The 19,506-nt window shown below is 44.2% G+C and overlaps 1 protein-coding gene across 1 annotated transcript in view; it reads right to left on the bottom strand.

Annotated features, from left to right (window-relative positions):
* The window catches only part of LOC117508090 (CD276 antigen-like), a 56,586-nt gene that overhangs the window by 21,737 nt on the left and 15,343 nt on the right, over positions 1–19,506 (bottom strand). The window contains exon 3 of the mRNA XM_034167744.1: positions 13,194–13,255. Within this exon, the coding sequence (XP_034023635.1) occupies positions 13,194–13,255 (62 nt within the window). The remainder of the gene's footprint in view (positions 1–13,193; positions 13,256–19,506) is intronic.

Raw genomic sequence — 19,506 nt, 5'->3', positions numbered from 1 at the left:
GAGAGCTGACATTTGCCATTTGGCATGCTAATGTATTTTGGGTCAAGGATGAACACTGCGAAAACAGAAAGTTGATAGGACTAATATTTTTAGCAATTTTACCAATAAACAATAGATACCGTGCTGCAATGCAACATGGGAGTTTGGGGTTTGGAGCTTTTTAAATGTTGTTATTATGGTTTATGTTACTTTAACAGTGTTGTCAGTATTACTGATTTATTGTGTTTTTGTAGCTCAATTCATTTATCCAGTTTAGATAAGTCATGTTGCTATTACCATGAGTGACTAAAGTTTCATGTTGGGACCATGAGTCAAATGTTTAGTGGTTTTAATGTCTTCATGAATGGCAGCCACGCTTCCATCAGTTTGCCCCAGGGCATCTGTGGCTACACTAGCAGCTTACCGCCACCGATGTATGTGAATATGCAAGTGAATGAATAATACAACTGATAAAGCGCTTTGGGTTTCTTGAAAAGTGCTCTAGAAATCCAATTCATTATTATTATTATTATAATCCACATAATACAATCATTTGCAAATCCTCTTCAACCTATATTCAACTGAATACACCACAAAGCCAAGATATATAATGGTCAAACTGAGAGGCGTTTTAGTTTTTGTGTAAATATTTGCTCATTTTGAAATGGATGCCTGCAACACATTTCAAAAAAGCTGGGACAGCTGGGGGCAACAAAAAACTGTGAAAGTTGTTATATGGCTGGGGGGGGGCCTGGCTGCCTTTTTGTTTCTGTCCTTTGTTTCTCCTTACCAGGTGGCTTGCATTTGGGACTGAGTGGCTGTGTTGCTGAGGTTATCAGGACCTCACCCTGATCACCTGCGGCTCATCAGGACTCACAGCTGTGGTGCATCTATATGGATTGGAACATGGTGGCATTTAAGACTGGAGTATACAGTGTGTATTTGCCAGAGACTCGACCTTGTGACCAGACGGGTGAGATCGTCGTCTCGGGAGCCATCTCATCATCAGTGGATGCAGAGAACGTCCAGGGTTTGATGCACGGTCTGTGAAAGAGGAGGGGGTGAGGTCTCACGCTCGTCAGCACACTTCCTGAGGTACGTTAGATTTTGTGACTAACATTTATACAGTCAGTAAATGTGGTGTCCCTCACACCTTTTTATATTGAGCTGTACGTTAGTCATGTATCGGCTTCCACTGCAGTGGAGTTTTGTGAACTGGATGTTCCATGCCTGCAGGTTGGGAAGCTGATTAGTAATCAAGCCAGGAAGTGTTTGCTGTTTGTACACCTTTAAGTGTTCTCTCTGTGTGTAGAGTGTGGACTCACATAATGGTTCCTTCTTTCACAGACTCGGTTTGTTGCGGCCACCTGGGGGGTGTCGGCGGGGTCCTTGGGTCCGAACAGCTTCTGGCTCCGGACCGTTAGCGCTGCTGGGAGCGCACCACGCCAGACCGCACTTTCTTTTGTTGTTTTTGTATCACTGTTATGTATTAAATTCAGTTAGCCTTTGTACCGTGCTCTGCTTATTTCATACTGGGTCCTTCAAACGCTGGTCGGTTCTCCGAGCTGCGTCCGACACATAACAGAAAGTTAATGAATGCTCAAAGAACACCTGTCTGGAAACATTCCACAGGTGAACAGGTCATTGTATTCTGTTTTTATTTACATTTTACACAACATCCCAACTTCATTGGAATTGGGGTTGTATGATGGAGACAATATTTCACATTATTTACGTCAATAAATAATGGACAAATATCTGTGCTGTAAGGTCTAGTGTGGATATAACAGCCTGTTCAGATATGCGGCGGCATGCGCACAGTAGTGCACGGTGCTTTCAGTTTGATATTCGCTGTTCACATTCAATGTACATGATAACATTTTAACAGTTCCTTTGCGCTCAGTTTGGGGGGGGCATTATTATAGGCGGTACGTGCAGGTCATACCTGCAGCCTTTGCCGTGCCAGCTGCATCTCGAGGTTCCCTCGTATGCACTCAAATCATTTCGGATCTTGTTTTGCCACCATCGGAATATGTAAATTCCAGTCAGATGGTCCTCAGATTGTACATAGGCCACCGTCAGATAGATGTCCCATCTCGACGGTGCCCAGAGGGTTTTGAACATGTGCATTACACTTGGGGCCGCCGGCCAATTTTGACCAACTGTGCCGACTTCTGTAGATGGCTGTCAGAATGTTTTGGAACTGAAATCAGACATTTTTTGGATCTGTGTGATTGTGGCTATGTGTGAGGAGGGGTATAAGAGTTGTATTGTAGTTGTAGTTCTTTAACCACGTACTCCAATTAAGGGTCACGGGGGGCTGGAGCCTATCCCAGCAGTCATAGAGCGTAAGACGCAGTACATCCTGGACAGGATGACAGTCTGTCGCAGGGCTACATGTAGAAAGTTTTCAAAAAATTAAGTGACTGTTCAAGAAGGGGACTTGTGTATTGTATTTCTTAAAGACGGATGCAGATTAAGTCCAAGACATATTCAGTGACTTGGAAATGTACAAGTATCCATCCCCTGACTTGTCTGAAGAAAATTGCCAATAAAACACCAAAGGGGCCCTTTGCTTATGCAAACTATCATCTTGGCTTTGATATTTTATTTAATTTATATCAAGTTGTACAGATTTGCTTTGGGTTTTAGTTTAAAGAGGGTAATTTTATAATTTTTAATACAGAGCAGCCTGAATTAGTTTTTGTGTTTGAAATAGAATGACTAAATTAAAATGTGTAAAATCCCAAGTGGCTGAAAACCTTTTCAAGGCACTGTAGGTTTGAATGTCCCATCTACTTTCTCATAAATTTCATGTCTTCTTTCTCAGAAAACATTTTTTCTATGTTAATAATGTGTCTTCCACGAAGAAAGAAAGAAACAAAACAACCTATCACCTTTAAATAACCATTTAAATGTTCTATGAAGTTATGTGTGGTTAAAGCTTTTTATTTTTTAGATCTTTTCTCTATGACGGTACAGACTGATTTCAGTTCCTTTTCAGTGTTTTTAATGTCACAGTCGTCACTAGTGCCCTATTTCTTTTTCACTCTCTACATGTCTAAACACTGGCATGAAAAAAACAGCGAGGATTTTTTATTTTATTTTGTCACCAAGTATAATACAACTAAAGCTATTTTATATATCTGATGCCTGCAGAAATTTCACATATGCAATGAAATGTTTTGTTTTTTTTAAACAAAGACTCACAACATTAGTGTTTTTTTTTTGTTTTGTTTTTTTTTGCAGATTCTGATGTAGCAGATCATCACTCAGCTACACAAGAGTCACTCATATTAACCCAAGAATTGCTTTATGCAATATTTAATAAGTAATAAAGATACTCAATATGATTCATAAATTGTTACTAAACACATTCAAGCTTTTCTTCATGATGCTGTAGATTAATTTCAGTTCCTCTTCAGCCTGTTTGTGCGTTCCTTTTAATGTCAAAGTCACCACAATGGTGTCTCCTTTTTTCACACTCGACACGTCAGTACACCGAAAGTCAGAAAACACTGAGTGTTTTTCCCCCTAAGTATGACATGAGTAAAGCTTTTTTTTAATAAAATATCTGATGTCTGCATTAATTTAGTTACTTTTTTAAAGGAAATACTAACAAATTAAGTGTGACATTTGGCAGATTCTTATGTTGTAGTTAACATCACATTATTTGATGACACAAGAGGGATTCATGTTAATTAAGGCATTAATTTATACATTTAATATTTTATAAAGATACTGAGCATTATTCATAAATTGTTACTAAACATGTTACTTAACACTTCATTAACTATTTGTAAATGCTTATTACTGCTTTATCTAACTTGAGCATCATTAATAAATGATTATTGAACACATTATTTAAGGCTTAATTATCCGTTAGTTAATGCAGATTTGACATTTGGCAGATTCTTATATTTAAAGGTATTCATGCTAACTAAGGTATTAATTTATACAGTACTTAATAATTTATAAAGATACTGAGCATTATTAATTAACTGTTACTGTTGATTATTAAACTCATTATTTAAGGCTTAATTAAGCGTTAGCTAATGCTGATTATTGCATTCTGTTTTCTAACTATTTATGACCTCTGAAAATGGACAGACTGTGTATAAAACTGGCTGTAATTCCTAAATGGTTAATGTGATGCTTTGATGGTCTCAATTCATCTTGATTGTGGTGGTGTGCAGAGGCAAAAAAAAAAAAACTAAACAGTTGTGTCACTGCCCAAATACTTATGGACCTGACAGTACAATTATGATTGTTGTTTACTCTGTATGTGTGACTTATCAATCAACATATACATAGTTTTTACTTCAAGAAAAAATCTGTCTGGAGTGGGTAGTTCTCTAAAACTGAGCGGCCTCACAAGAAGGCAATGAGTGAGGGAAGCCACCAAGACAGTTGGACAACTCTGAAGAAGTTCTAGGATTCTGTGGCTGTAATTGATGAAAGTGTGCACTGTGAAACATTTGCCATGTAAGAAAACAAATCAAATCTAAGTTTGAGTCATCTTATGGGTCTTCTGACAAAATGTCCCATCATCCTTTCAAGAAACTCCTTCTCTGTGTAACAAGGCTCTCTTGCTTGAAATGCCACAGGCAAAAGATGTACTATGCACACCTCCTCCAGTCACAGCCACAGAAGCATGTAACTTATTCAGAGTTGTCCAAATGTCTTGGTGGCTTCCCTCACTTGTCTTTTTCTTGCACAGACACTCACTTTTTTAGAACTGACTACTCCAGTCAGATTTACCCTACAGTACCATACTGTTTGTATTTCTTAATGACAGACATGGAAATGTTCATGTATCCCCTGTCTTGTCTAAACAAAACTGGCTGTAAAAGTGACTATTAAAATATTATACTATTTAATAAATAATATGATGTGAATATATATTATGTATCTAAAAAAGTATAATAGTTATCATTTGTTTACATCTGTTACAATGAGTTTTTACAAAAATTTGGCATTAACCATCTTTATACCACAGTCCTTCCATTTTCACATTCCATAGGTAATTGGATGAACTAAACATTAGGACTTTTTTAATAATCACTTTTAATATCAACCGTGATCGGGAAGAAAACACTGGACAAACTGCCGGATGTTATGGATGATGCCAGTCACCCTCTGCAGACTGTCATCAGCAGCCAAAGGAGCCTCTTCAGCCACAGACTGTTCCTTGACAAGTGCAGGACCAAAGGCCATCAGACTGTACAACTCCTCACTCAGGGGGAGGAGGAGTAACAGGAAGACAGGGGATGGGAAGGAGAGGAATAGTAGTAGGCAGTAAATCAGTAGCAAACAGTATGTCTGGTATTTATACAACCCCTGGCAAAAATTATGGAATCACCAGCCTCGGAGGATGTTCATTCAGTTGTTTAATTTTGTAGAAAAAAAGCAGATCACAGACATGATGTTGTGTGGGCCGCTGAAGAGGAGGTACTGCTGGCCCACCACCAGAAGGCGCCCTGCCTGAAGTGCGGGCTTCAGGCACGAGAGGGCGCTGCCGCCTCAGGAACAAGCCGTGGTGACAGCTGTCACCCATCATCCGTGACAGCTGTCACTAATCATCACATCTGGTATAAAAGCAGGAAGACACCTCCACCAAACTGCCGAGATATCATCTTCATCTGGAGGTAATACTTTCAGCCTTTTGTGATTTATAAATCTGTTATTGTGAGTGTTTGCAGGAGAACCGGTCGTTTTTGCGGAGGCTGTGCAAGACGGCGCTCCTTTTCATCTGAGACCGCTACAACGTGTTTAGTGAGAGGTGGAGGTGGCATTCCCACCATTGTTACTGGGTGTTCACACACCCACCCTTTGACTGTCTTTTGCTTTCTGCCAGCAGTACCAGATCTGACACACCGGGAAGGTGGCCACCTGGGGACTCCGGGACTTGGCGGCTCCAGTATTCCTCGGGTTCAGGTGGCGGTGGAAATCGTGTGGTTCCGGTTCGTTTCCAGACGGGCGTCTCCTATCGTCGAGCCTGCCCACACGACACCTTTATTAATTGACTGTTGCACATTCTGAATCTGCTGTGTTTGGTTGTGACATTCACAACAGTAAAGTGTTATAATTTGACTCCTTCCATTGTCCGTTCATTTACGCCCCCTGTTGTGGGTCCGTGTCACTACACTTTCCCAACAGGATATCTCGGCCAGCGTCATGGACTCCGAGGGGCGTCACCAGGCTGTTGAACAACCAATGGGAGAGCAGGGAGTGCAGGCATCTGCAGGAGGCGTGATTGGTGAGCTACAGCATATTCTCACCGCCTTTACGGCTCGAATGGATCAAATAGCCGAGCAAAACATCCTCCTGAACCACAGGGTGGAGGCTCTCTCCGCGCAAGTGGCGGCGAGCGCTCAGGGCGCTGCTGCAGCTCCTCCTCCTGTCGATCCTGTGCTAGATATTAATGTTCCAGTGGTGGTTCAACAACCCCTCCCACCATCCCCTGAAGCATACATAAGCCCTCCTGAGCCGTACGGAGGTTGTGTGGAGACGTGCGCGGACTTTCTTATGCAGTGTTCGCTCGTCTTCACACAACGTCCCGTCATGTACGCGTCAGACGCAAGCAAAATAGCTTATGTGATCACTCTGCTTCGGGGAGAGGCACACGCGTGGGCTACGGCGCTTTGGGAGCAAAATTCACGGCTCCTTCACACATACACTGGGTTTGTGAGGGAGTTCAGAACTGTGTTTGATCACCCTAACAGGGGAGAGACCGCTTCAATCGTGCTGCTGTCGATGAGACAGGGACGCGCCGCCTTTGTAAACGGACTGTCGTCAGTCCTAAAGGAGCACCTAGTGGCCAAGGATGAACCGCGGGAATTAGATGGGCTTATTGATCTCGTTATATGGTTAGACAATCGGTTGGAGGAACGCCGTTGGGAACGAGACGAAGGACGTGGCCGGGCGCGGAAAAGAAAGGTCCGAGAAAGGTCCGCCCTTCCCACGCTCCCTGGCCTCTACGTCCCGTGGGGCGACAGCTCCCCCTGCTGACGAAGCTATGGACACGAGCAGGGCCACATTTAGACCACCTAATAGACAGAGGAGGTTTCCACGCGGGGCGTGTTTTGTTTGTGGCTCAATGGAGCATCAATTGAGCGATTGCCCCGAACGGTTAAACACCAACGCCCGCCCCTAGAGACTGGGCTTAGGGTGGGCCAAAAAATTCACGTGGGACACACACATATTGCCGCACGACTCCCAGTTACAATCCTTAGTGGGGATTTAACCCTTCAGGTTCCAGCACTGGTAGACACAGGGTCAGAAGGGAATCTGTTAGACAGCAGATGGGCCAGGGAGGTAGGGCTCCCTCTGGTGGCGCTACCTACACCATTGCAGGTGCGAGCACTAGATGGCACCCTACTCCCTTTAATCACACACAAGACACCACCAGTAACTCTGGTAGTGTCAGGGAATCATAGGGAGGAGATTGAGTTTTTTGTGACTCCTTCTACCTCCCGTGTGATTCTGGGGTTCCCCTGGATGATGAAACACAATCCCCGGATTGATTGGCCATCCGGGGTGGTGGTACAGTGGAGCGAAACCTGCCATCGGATGTGTTTGGGATCCTCGGTTCCTCCCGGTTCCCAGGCTAAGGAGCAGGTCCAAGTTCCCCCCAATCTGTCGGCGGTGCCGGTTGAGTACCACAATCTTGCTGACGTTTTTCGCAAGGATCGGGCACTCACTCTTCCCCCGCACCGTCCATATGATTGTGCCATCGATTTGTTGCCAGGTGTGGAGTTCCCGTCCAGCAGGCTGTACAACCTCTCCCGACCTGAGCGCGAATCAATGGAGACCTACATCCGGGACTCCTTAGCTGCCGGACTGATCCATAACTCCACCTCTCCGATGGGAGCAGGTTTCTTTTTTGTGGGAAAAAAAGATGGCGGTCTTCGTCCATGCATTGATTATCGGGGGCTGAACGAGATCACGGTTCGCAACCGATACCTGTTGCCTTTGTTGGATTCAGTGTTCACCCCCCTGCATGGAGCCAAAATCTTCACAAAGTTGGATCTTAGGAACGCATACCACCTAGTTCGGATCCGGAAGGGAGACGAATGGAAGACGGCATTTAACACCCCGTTAGGTCATTTTGAGTACCTGGTCATGCCGTTCGGCCTCACTAATGCCCCCGCGACGTTCCAAGCTTTGGTTAATGACGTCTTGCGGGACTTCCTGCACCGATTCGTCTTCGTATATCTGGATGATATACTCATCTTTTCTCCGGACCCTAAGACCCATGTACGGCATGTACGTCAGGTCCTGCAGCGGTTGTTGGAGAACCGGTTGTTTGTGAAGGGCGAGAAGTGTGAGTTTCACCGCACTTCTTTGTCCTTCCTGGGGTTTATCATCTCCTCCAACTCCGTCGCCCCGGATCCGGCCAAGGTCGCTGCGGTGAGAGACTGGCCCCAACCTACAAGCCGTAGGAAGTTGCAACAGTTCCTCGGCTTCGCAAATTTCTGCAGGAGGTTCATTAAGGGGTATAGTCAGGTAGTTAGCCCCCTGACGGCCCTGACCTCACCAAAAGTTCCCTTCACCTGGTCGGATCGGTGCGAAGCCGCGTTTAGGGAGTTGAAACGCCGGTTCTCGACTGCACCGGTCTTGGTGCAGCCCGATCCTGGTCGCCAGTTTGTGGTTGAAGTGGACGCCTCTGACTCAGGGATAGGAGCCGTGCTATCCCAGAGCGGAGAAACCGATAAGGGGCTTCACCCGTGTGCCTATTTTTCCCGCAGGTTGACCCCAGCAGAGCGGAACTATGATGTGGGCAATCGAGAGCTCCTTGCGGTGAAAGAGGCTCTTGAGGAGTGGAGACACCTGCTGGAGGGAGCGTCAGTGCCTTTCATGGTTTTCACTGACCACCGGAACCTGGAGTATATCAGGACCGCCAAGCAACTGAACCCCAGGCAAGCCCGCTGGTCACTGTTTTTCGGCCGTTTTGACTTCCGGATCACCTACCGCCCCGGGACCAAAAACCAAAGATCGGATGCCCTGTCCCGGGTGCATGAACAGGAAGTCAAGACCGAGCTGTCGGATCCACCGGAACCCATTCTCCCGGAGTCCACTATCGTGGCTGCTCTGACCTGGGACGTGGAGAAGACCGTCCGGGAGGCCCTGGTACGGAGCCCGGATCCCGGAACAGGGCCGAAGAACAGACTATACGTCCCACCAGAAGCCAGAGCTGCCGTTCTGGACTTCTGTCACGGGTCCAAGCTTTCCTGCCACCCAGGGGTGCGTAGGACCGTGGCAGTAGTCCGGCAGCGCTTCTGGTGGGCGTCCCTGGAGACTGATGTCCGGGCTTACATCCAGGCCTGCACCACCTGCGTCAGGGGCAAGGCTGACCACCAGAAGGCACAGGGACTTCTACAGCCACTTCCTGTGCCTCACCGCCCCTGGTCCCACATCGGTCTGGATTTTGTCACGGGCCTCCCGCCGTCCCGGGGACACACCACCATACTCATGATAGTGGACTGTTTCTCCAAGGCGGCCCACTTCGTGGCCCTCCCGAAGCTCCCGTCGGCCCAGGAGACGGCGGATCTCCTCGTCCACCATGTTGTCCGGCTGCATGGGATACCAACAGACATCGTTTCGGATCGCGGTCCCCAGTTCTCCTCGCAGGTGTGGAGAAGTTTCTGCCGGGAACTGGGGGCCACTGTAAGCCTCTCGTCTGGGTATCACCCGCAGACTAACGGACAGGTCGAACGGGCCAACCAGGAGTTGGAGCAGGCCCTCAGGTGCACGACCTCCGCACACCCGACGGCTTGGAGTGAACATCTGGCCTGGATCGAGTACGCTCATAACAGCCAGGTGTCCTCTGCCACCGGCCTCTCCCCGTTCGAGGTGTGTCTGGGGTACCAACCCCCTTTGTTTCCTTTGGTGGAGGGAGAGGTCGGTGTGCCCTCAGTCCAGGCCCACCTGCGGAGATGCCGTCGGGTGTGGCGCACCGCCCGTTCGGCCTTGTGGAGGGCCCGGACGAGGGCTAAAGCCCATGCAGACCGTCGACGGTCCCGGCCCCCACATACCAGCCCAGGCAGGAGGTGTGGCTTTCCACCAAGGACATTCCACTCCAGGTCGAGTCCCCCAAGTTGAAAGACCGATTCATTGGACCCTTCCCCATCCTCAAGGTCCTCAGTCCTACCGCAGTGAGGCTCCAACTCCCGGCCTCACTGCGGATCCATCCGGTCTTTCATGTCTCCAGGATAAAACCGCATCACACCTCGCCCCTCTGTGCACCCGGTCCAGCGCCGCCTCCTGCCCGTATTATCGACGGGGAGCCGGCTTGGACAGTTCGCCGGCTCTTGGACGTCCGTCGAATGGGCCGGGGTTTCCAGTATTTGGTGGACTGGGAGGGGTATGGACCCGAAGAACGCTCCTGGGTGAAGAGGAGCTTCATCCTGGACCCGGCCCTCCTGGCCGATTTCTATCGTCGGCACCCGGACAAGCCTGGTCGGGCGCCAGGAGGCGCCCGTTGAGGGGGGGGTCCTGTTGTGTGGGCCGCTGAAGAGGAGGTACTGCTGGCCCACCACCAGAAGGCGCCCTGCCTGAAGTGCGGGCTTCAGGCACGAGAGGGCGCTGCCGCCTCAGGAACAAGCCGTGGTGACAGCTGTCACCCATCATCCGTGACAGCTGTCACTAATCATCACATCTGGTATAAAAGCAGGAAGACACCTCCACCAAACTGCCGAGATATCATCTTCATCTGGAGGTAATACTCTCAGCCTTTTGTGATTTATAAATCTGTTATTGTGAGTGTTTGCAGGAGAACCGGTCGTTTTTGCGGAGGCTGTGCAAGACGGCGCTCCTTTTCATCTGAGATCGCTGCAACGTGTTTAGTGAGAGGTGGAGGTGGCATTCCCACCATTGTTACTGGGTGTTCACACACCCACCCTTTGACTGTCTTTTGCTTTCTGCCAGCAGTACCAGATCTGACACGCCGGGAAGGTGGCCACCTGGGGACTCCGGGACTTGGCGGCTCCAGTATTCCTCGGGTTCAGGTGGCGGTGGAAATCGTGTGGTTCCGGTTCGTTTCCAGACGGGCGTCTCCTATCGTCGAGCCTGCCCACACGACACCTTTATTAATTGACTGTTGCACATTCTGAATCTGCTGTGTTTGGTTGTGACATTCACAACAGTAAAGTGTTATAATTTGACTCCTTCCATTGTCCGTTCATTTACGCCCCCTGTTGTGGGTCCGTGTCACCACACTTTCCCAACACATGACACAAAACTAGTCATTTCAAATGGCAACTTTCTGGCTTTAAGAAACACTATAAGAAATCAGGAAAAAAAAATTGTGGCAGTCAGTAACGGTTACGTTTTTAGACCAAGCCGAGGGAAAAAAAATATGGAATCACTCAATTCTGAGGAAAAAATTATGGAATCATGAAAAACAAAAGAACGCTCCAACACATCACTAGTATTTTGTTGCACCACCTCTGGCTTTTATAACAGCTTGCAGTCTCTGAGGCATGGACTTAATGAGTGACAAACAGTACTCTTCATCAATCTGGCTCCAACTTTCTCTGATTGCTGTTGCCAGATCAGCTTTGCAGGTTGGAGCCTTGTCATGGACCATTTTCTTCAACTTCCACCAAAGATTTTCAATTGGATTAAGATCCGGACTATTTGCAGGCCATGACATTGACCTTATGTGTCTTTTTGCAAGGAATGTTTTCACAGTTTTTGCTCTATGGCAAGATGCATTATCATCTTGAAAAATGATTTCATCATCCCCAAACATCCTTTCAATTGATGGGATAAGAAAAGTGTCCAAAATATCAACGTAAACTTGTGCATTTATTGATGATGTAATGACAGCCATCTCCCCAGTGCCTTTACCTGACATGCAGCCCCATATCATCAATGACTGTGGAAATTTACATGTTCTCTTCAGGCAGTCATCTTTATAAATCTCATTGGAACGGCACCAAACAAAAGTTCCAGCATCATCACCTTGCTTCCTTGAGTTTGATAATCCTCTCCTTTGTTTCAGTTGACATCTTTCGTGTTGGAGCCATGATTCATGTCAGTCCACTTGGTGCAACAGCTCTCCAAGGTGTGATCACTCCTTTTTAGATGCAGACTAACGAGCAGATGTGATTTGATGCAGGTGTTAAGTTTTGGGGATGAAAATTTACAGGGTGATTCCATAATTTATTCCTCAGAATTGAGTGATTCCATATTTTTTTCCTCTGCTTGGTCTAAAAAAGTAACCGTTACTGACTGCCACAATTTTTTTTCTTGATTTCTTATAGTGTTTCTTAAAGCCAGAAAGTTGCCATTTGAAATGACTTTAGTTTTGTGTCATGTCTGTGATCTGCTTTTTTTCTACAAAATTAAACAACTGAATGAACATCCTCCGAGGCCGGTGATTCCATAATTTTTGCCAGGGGTTGTAGATGTATACTTATATTGATATTTGCAAACTGGTTTTTTTTTTTACTTTCACTTTTTATATTCTGTCTGCTTCTTACCCTGTGTGCTGCTATACAATGTGCTGGAACCTGAATTTCCCTGAGGGAGTCTTCCCATATATATATATATATATATATATATATATATATATATATATATATATATATATATATATATATATATATATATATATAAAATGTCCAGCAGTTTGTCCAGTGTTTTCTTGCCAATCACAGTTGATATTGAAAGTGATTATTAAGTAGAAGTCCTAATGTTTAGTTCATCCAATTACCTAAGGAATGTGAAAATGGAAGGACTGTGGTATAAAGATGGTTAATGCCAAATTTTTGTAAAAACTCACTGAATTAAAGTTAAAAAAAAAAGGGTTCCACACTACAATCACCTCTTGATTGTTTCATTTCAATCCCAATCTGATAAAGATGCAAAAGTTCCACAATTGTCTCACTGTCCAAATACCTGTGGACCTAACTGTACAGTTCCTCTTAGTTTTTTTTTAATGTCCTTTCTTCTATGTTTGAATTAACAACATGTACATAGTAATTACTTCACATGTACTTCAAATGCATATTTACACATTTAATTGTGATTCTGCAACTTTGTAATACAATCAAAACACCTCTCTATCTGCCCGGGCGTGCTGGAATTATACAGCTCAGTATGGTTTTGGTTTCTTTATCTGTGATACCACAATACACCATAAACTGTTCAAATAAACAAGTGGTTTCAATGACAACAGAATGTACTGATATGAAGGAGCAGCTCACCTCTGACAAGGAGCATTATGAACAAAACTGCAGCCAGCTGTCTCGGGGAACACCATGAATTTCTTGGAAAAAAAGAGGAAGACAAGCATTTGTTTCGGTTGTACAAAAACACACTGTGAGTTTCATTTAAGGCATGTATGCTGACTGACACACAGATGTGTTCACAGACACACCACACACAGGGTAGTCACAGCTTAGAAAGTCAAGGAAAACAAGGTGACGATGAGTATATCATCATCTTTTTTTGTGGATCATTCTTTTGCCGACACTGACTTCACATTTTTACACAAATTCAAAATTCACACAAAATTACTCATAACCATCCCAAAGACGTATCGTTATCTTTGGCTGCTTTCAGTGATGCCGGTATTTAGTTAGACTCTTTCTCTCCGATTGTTCTGTCTGAGTTATTTTCATTACTTACTTCCTCAAAACCATCATTCCTACCAGGCTGCTCAAGGAAGCCCTACCATTAATTAATGCTTCGATCTTAAATATGATCAATCTATCTTTGTTAGTTGGCTATGTACCACAGGCTTTTAAGGTGGCAGTAATTAAACCATTACTTAAAAAGCCATCACTTGACCCAGCTATCTTAGCTAATTATAGGCCAATCTCCAACCTTCCTTTTCTCTCAAAAATTCTTGAAAGGGTAGTTGTAAAACAGCTAACTGATCATCTGCAGAGGAATGGTCTATTTGAAGAGTTTCAGTCAGGTTTTAGAATTCATCATAGTACAGAAACAGCATTAGTGAAGGTTACAAATGATCTTCTTATGGCCTCGGACAGTGGACTCATCTCTGTGCTTGTTCTGTTAGACCTCAGTGCTGCTTTTGATACTGTTGACCATAAAATGTTATTACAGAGATTAGAGCATGCCATAGGTATTAAAGGCACTGCGCTGCGGTGGTTTGAATCATATTTATCTAATAGATTACAATTTGTTCATGTAAATGGGGAATCTTCTTCACAGACTAAGGTTAATTATGGAGTTCCACAAGGTTCTGTGCTAGGACCAATTTTATTCACTTTATACATGCTTCCCTTAGGCAGTATTATTAGACAGAATTGCTTAAATTTTCATTGTTACGCAGATGATACCCAGCTTTATCTATCCATGAAGCCAGAGGACACACACCAATTAGTTAAACTGCAGGATTGTCTTACAGACATAAAGACATGGATGACCTTTAATTTCCTGCTTTTAAATTCAGATAAAACTGAAGTTATTGTACTTGGCCCCACAAATCTTAGAAACATGGTGTCTAACCAGATCCTTACTCTGGATGGCATTATCCTGACCTCTAGTAATACTGTGAGAAATCTTGGAGTCATTTTTGATCAGGATATGTCCTTCAATGCGCATATTTAGCAAATATGTAGGACTGCTTTTTTGCATTTGCGCAATATCTCTAAAATTAGAAAGGTCTTGTCTCAGAGTGATGCTGAAAAACTAATTCATGTATTTATTTCCTCTAGGCTGGACTATTGTAATTCATTATTATCAGGTTGTCCTAAAAGTTACCTTAAAAGCCTTCAGTTAATTAAAAATGCTGCAGCTAGAGTACTGACAGGGACTAGAAGGAGAGAACATATTTCACCCATATTGGCCTCTCTTCATTGGCTTCCTGTTAATTCTAGAATAGAATTTAAAATTCTTCTTCTTACTTATAAGGTTTTGAATAAATCTTGGGGACCTCATAGTACCATATCACCCCAATAGAACGCTTCGCTCTCAGACTGCAGGCTTACTTGTAGCTCCTAGGGTTTGTAAGAGTAGAATGGGAGGCAGAGCCTTCATCTTTCAGGCTCCTCTCCTGTGGAACCAGCTCCCAATTCAGATCAGGGAGACAGACACCCTCTCTACTTTTATGATTAGGCTTAAAACTTTCCTTTTTGCTAAAGCGTATAGTTAGGGCTGGATCAGGTGACCCTGAACCATCCCTTAGTTATGCTGCTATAGACTTAGACTGCTGGGGGTTCCCATGATGCACTGAGTGTTTCTTTCTCTTTTTGCTCTGTATGCACCACTCTGCATTTAATCATTAGTGATCAATCTCTGCTCCCCTCCACAGCATGTCTTTTTCCTGGTTCTCTCCCTCAGCCCCAACCAGTCCCAGCAGAAGACTGCCCCCCCTGCTGGAGGTTTCTTCCTGTTAAAAGGGAGTTTTTCCTTCCCACTGTCGCCAAGTGCTTGCTCACAGGGGGTCGTTTTGACCGTTGGGGTTTTTCTGTAATTATTGTATGGCTTTTGCCTTACAATATAAAGCGCCTTGGGGCAACTGTTTGTTGTGATTTGGCGCTATATAAATAAAATTGATTTGATTTGATTTGATTCACATACCCACAATTCCATGCGCAACACACGCACTCCATATTGAAAAAGGTGGCAACAACTGGAGTTGCCATGGAAATGCTTTGCACACTGAAACGGGATATTCAGTCACGATGTTCAAATTTAGGGGATTGTCCCACAGTGTCAAGAAGATGAGTGTTGGCTGCATTATCTTATGTCTTCACTGGGTTAATGTTGCGGACATAGTAATGCTAGAACTAGAACTGAACTGGGGGGGTTGGAAGACACAATCCCATTCCCTCCCATCCCCAACCAACTGCTGCTATCCTGGACATCTGCATGGACATAATAATTTTTAAACATTTTTATATTCCTCTGTATTGTTAAAAATGTTTTTTTTATTTGTATGACCTAGTATAACCTCGGTTCAAAACCCAGTCAGGCCAGAAAATCACTAAGGGCACTTGGGCAAGATCCTTTATCCCTAGTTGTTTGTGTGAATGGGTGAATGTGAGGTATCATTGTAAAGCACTTTGAGCTTCTGATGCAGATGGAAAAGCGCTATATAAATGCAGTCCAGTTACCATTTTAAACAGTGGGTCACTCCTTTGAGTCTGGACTGCTTGAGGTTTCTTCCTTAAAATTATCAGAGTTTTTTGCTCACCACTCCCGCCTGTGTGCTTGCTCTAGGGGTTGGTAAGGTTACACAGTAAAATCACTAACACTGACAGTGTTAAATTAACACTGCCATGTGTTCATTTGTTTTAAAAACACATTAACTCAGCAGTTCACTTTATTATTTTTAATTATTTATGTGTTTATTTGAAGCAGCACGGTGGATTAGTGGCTAGCACTGTTGCCTCACAGCGAGAAGGCCATAGGTTCAATTCCCGCCTGTGGCCTTTCTGTGTGGAGTTTGCATGTTTTCCCCATGCTTGCGTGGGTTTCCTCCAGGTGCTCCAGTTTCCTCCCACATCCGTAGACATGCGGGTTAGGTGGATTGGACTCTTTGAATTGTCCGTAGGTGTGCGAGTGGGTGTGAATGTGTTTGTTTGTCTGTTTGTGGCCCTGTGCTCTGTGACTGCTGGGTTAGGCTCCAGCACCCCGCAACCCTTAATTGGACTAAGCGGTTGAAGATGAGTGTGTGAGTGTATTTATCAGAGCATGTTTTTTCATTGTGGGAAGAATGTGGACTGCCTGGAGAAAATGCACACAGACAGGGGAGAACATGCGATCTCCACACATCGACTCAGGTGGGAAAACAATCCCGGGACCTCTTTGCTGTGAGTCAATTAATTATTAATTGATTAATTCACTTTTAAATACAAAACAAGTCAGTTTAATTCACACAGATCAACAGTGTTACTCTTGGACTTAACACTTAACAGGAGATATGTACTTTTTGTATGCACAGCTGTTGGTTACAGCTCCACAGACAGCATCACAGTATGGAGATACTGGCACACCTTGCAAAACTGGATTCTTTCAAAATGAGAAAAAAAATGGTTTGAATCCGGGACAGTGATAATGCAATCATCCAAGAGTGTTTACTTGTAATCACTCGACTGTCACCACAGCAACCTCATTCAGGATTTACTTCCTTCACAGTAACCCTGACAAGGACCAGCTGGTTTTTTTCTGTCATTCCATGAGAATGATTAGAATTGGACTTCAACATTTTCACATTTTTATCAAAATGTATTATTTGTATCTATATCCCACAGCATTAAGGAGATATTTAACTATCACAAAAAATATTTTCCCATCTCAGGCATTGGTTTTATTATCATTTTTGGTCATCATTTCAAAATGTGTTCTCTGTTATTCTTTAACCCTGTTATGTACACTATGGAAGCTGTCTGAATATGGACATAAAATGTATTTTTAAAGAAATGAATATTTTTATATTAATCAGATGTGCCCCACACGTGAATCAATAATCCTAAATACAAAGATAACATAAAATCTTTCATTTTTGTTAGAGCCCGACCGATATATCGGCCAGCCGATATTATAGGCCAATATAAGCCCTTTTCAAAGTACTCACTATTGGCCGAAATTTTGCCGACAGAACACTGATAATTTCTTCTAAACAGAACAGTTACTGAAATAATGTTTGTGTCATCAATGTAAAATGTCCTTGCACCGTTTGACCAGTAGATGGAGCTCTGACGCCATTCAGCTGAGAGCTGCTTACACCCCTGCTTAAATGTGTTCATCACTGGCCCCCGTAGTTCGCCGTCACACTGCACTGATCGGCTGACAAAAGCATACAAGTAAGTTTATAAGGATGTTGTTTGTAATAACTTTGCGATTACATTCACCCCACATTTCTCCCGTTTCAGTTCAACTCAGTTTGATAAACTCAGTTTATGTAGAAATGTGTCAAATGTTCTTCATTGCGTCGGTCACGCTTTTTATTAAGCCCATGTTGTGTAGACCTTATTTCTAGCATGAAAAACTTTCATTTACTGCTAAGAGGTTGAAACATTCAGATTCACTATCAGCTGATTTATTGGCTATCAGCAAATCAGCCGATTTATCGATTATCTGTGTTGTGAAAGTGTAGTGACACGGACCCACAACAGGGGGCGTAAATGAACGGACAATGAAAGAGTCGAATATGAACACTTTACTGTTGTGAATGAGCACAACACAGAGGAATGTGAAATTTTACAGACAGTCAATCACAAGGGTGACGTGTGGGCAGGCTCGAGGATAGAAGACGTCTGTCCTGAGATGAACCGGAACCACACGATTTCCTCCACCACCGAACCCGGAGAATACTGGAGCCGCCAAGTCCCGAGTCCCCAGGTGGCCACCGTCTTCGAAAGGTCGGATCTGGTACTGCTGGCAGGGAGCAGAGACAATAAGATATGGGTGTGTGCACACCCAGTAACAACAACGGTGGGAATTCCACCTCCACCTCTAACACACATTCGTGCAGCTCCTGTCTACCCACTTATCTGGTAGAGGTGTGAAGCGAAGCCGCCGCTGATCACACCAAACGCCGGTCTCACAGATAAGGAACACCACAGGAAAGCGGCTGCAAAAAAGAGTTCAGACTGACACACAGTTTACTTTAAGGCTGAGAATATTACCTGAACGGTTCGACGATATCTCGGCAATGAGGTGGAGATGACATCCGGGTTTTATGGAGTGAGATGATGAAGCATGAATGGGTGACAGCTGTCAAGAGATAATGAGTGACAGCTGTCACCCCCGGCTGTGTCCGTGGCGGCAGCGCCCTCTCGTGCCTGAAGCCCGCACTTCAGGCAGGGCGCCCTCTGGTGGTGGGCCAGCAGTACCTCCTCTTCTGGCAGCCCACACAACAATCTGCATTTTTTCATCCAAATATGGTTATCGGCATCAGCCTCAAAAAATCCATATCGGCTCTAATTTTTGTTATCCTAAAGCCTGAAATGTACTTATGCGTGAAAGTACTCTTGGGATTTTTCATCCAAAATGTAGTTTAGTTGAAGTATTGCAATCAAAATCAATGATCTTATGATAGCTCTCAACATTTTAGACAGTAGTCAACAAACATTTTATTTTATTTTTTAACATTTTTTAAAATAATGTATGAAAATGGTGAGAACGGGGTGGTAGGGACAATTACAGCTTTACATATAAATAGTTGGTTTTTTTACTCTCAAATTCAGCGTATTGAATTTTGTATGTATGTTTCATTATGCAGCCATAAGAAGGACAACAGATATAAATTGCAAACTGAAATGAGTTTTATTAACCTAAAGTAAAAACAACTTCAACAGCAACAATATCAACAACACTGTTAACAGACCGCTGTCCGAACCTCGAAGATCTCTGCTGCATCGCAAACCGAGCTCCGGCAAAACTGGTGAGAAAGTATCTCAAATTACTTTTGCCAAAGTGTTACTCTGTCAATGAGTGACTCACTTTATGTCACTCATTGAGAGTGATGTTATCTTACTGTTTAGTGTGCTGTTTAAGTTCTGACAGTGTGATGAATTTGGTTCCAAATTTGAGGGAACTGAT

This window comes from Thalassophryne amazonica, chromosome 4 (genome assembly GCF_902500255.1).
Source record: "Thalassophryne amazonica chromosome 4, fThaAma1.1, whole genome shotgun sequence".
NCBI lineage: Eukaryota > Metazoa > Chordata > Actinopteri > Batrachoidiformes > Batrachoididae > Thalassophryne > Thalassophryne amazonica.
The sequence above is the reverse complement of the archived record's forward strand: the minus strand, read 5'-3'. Positions and strand labels throughout refer to the sequence as shown.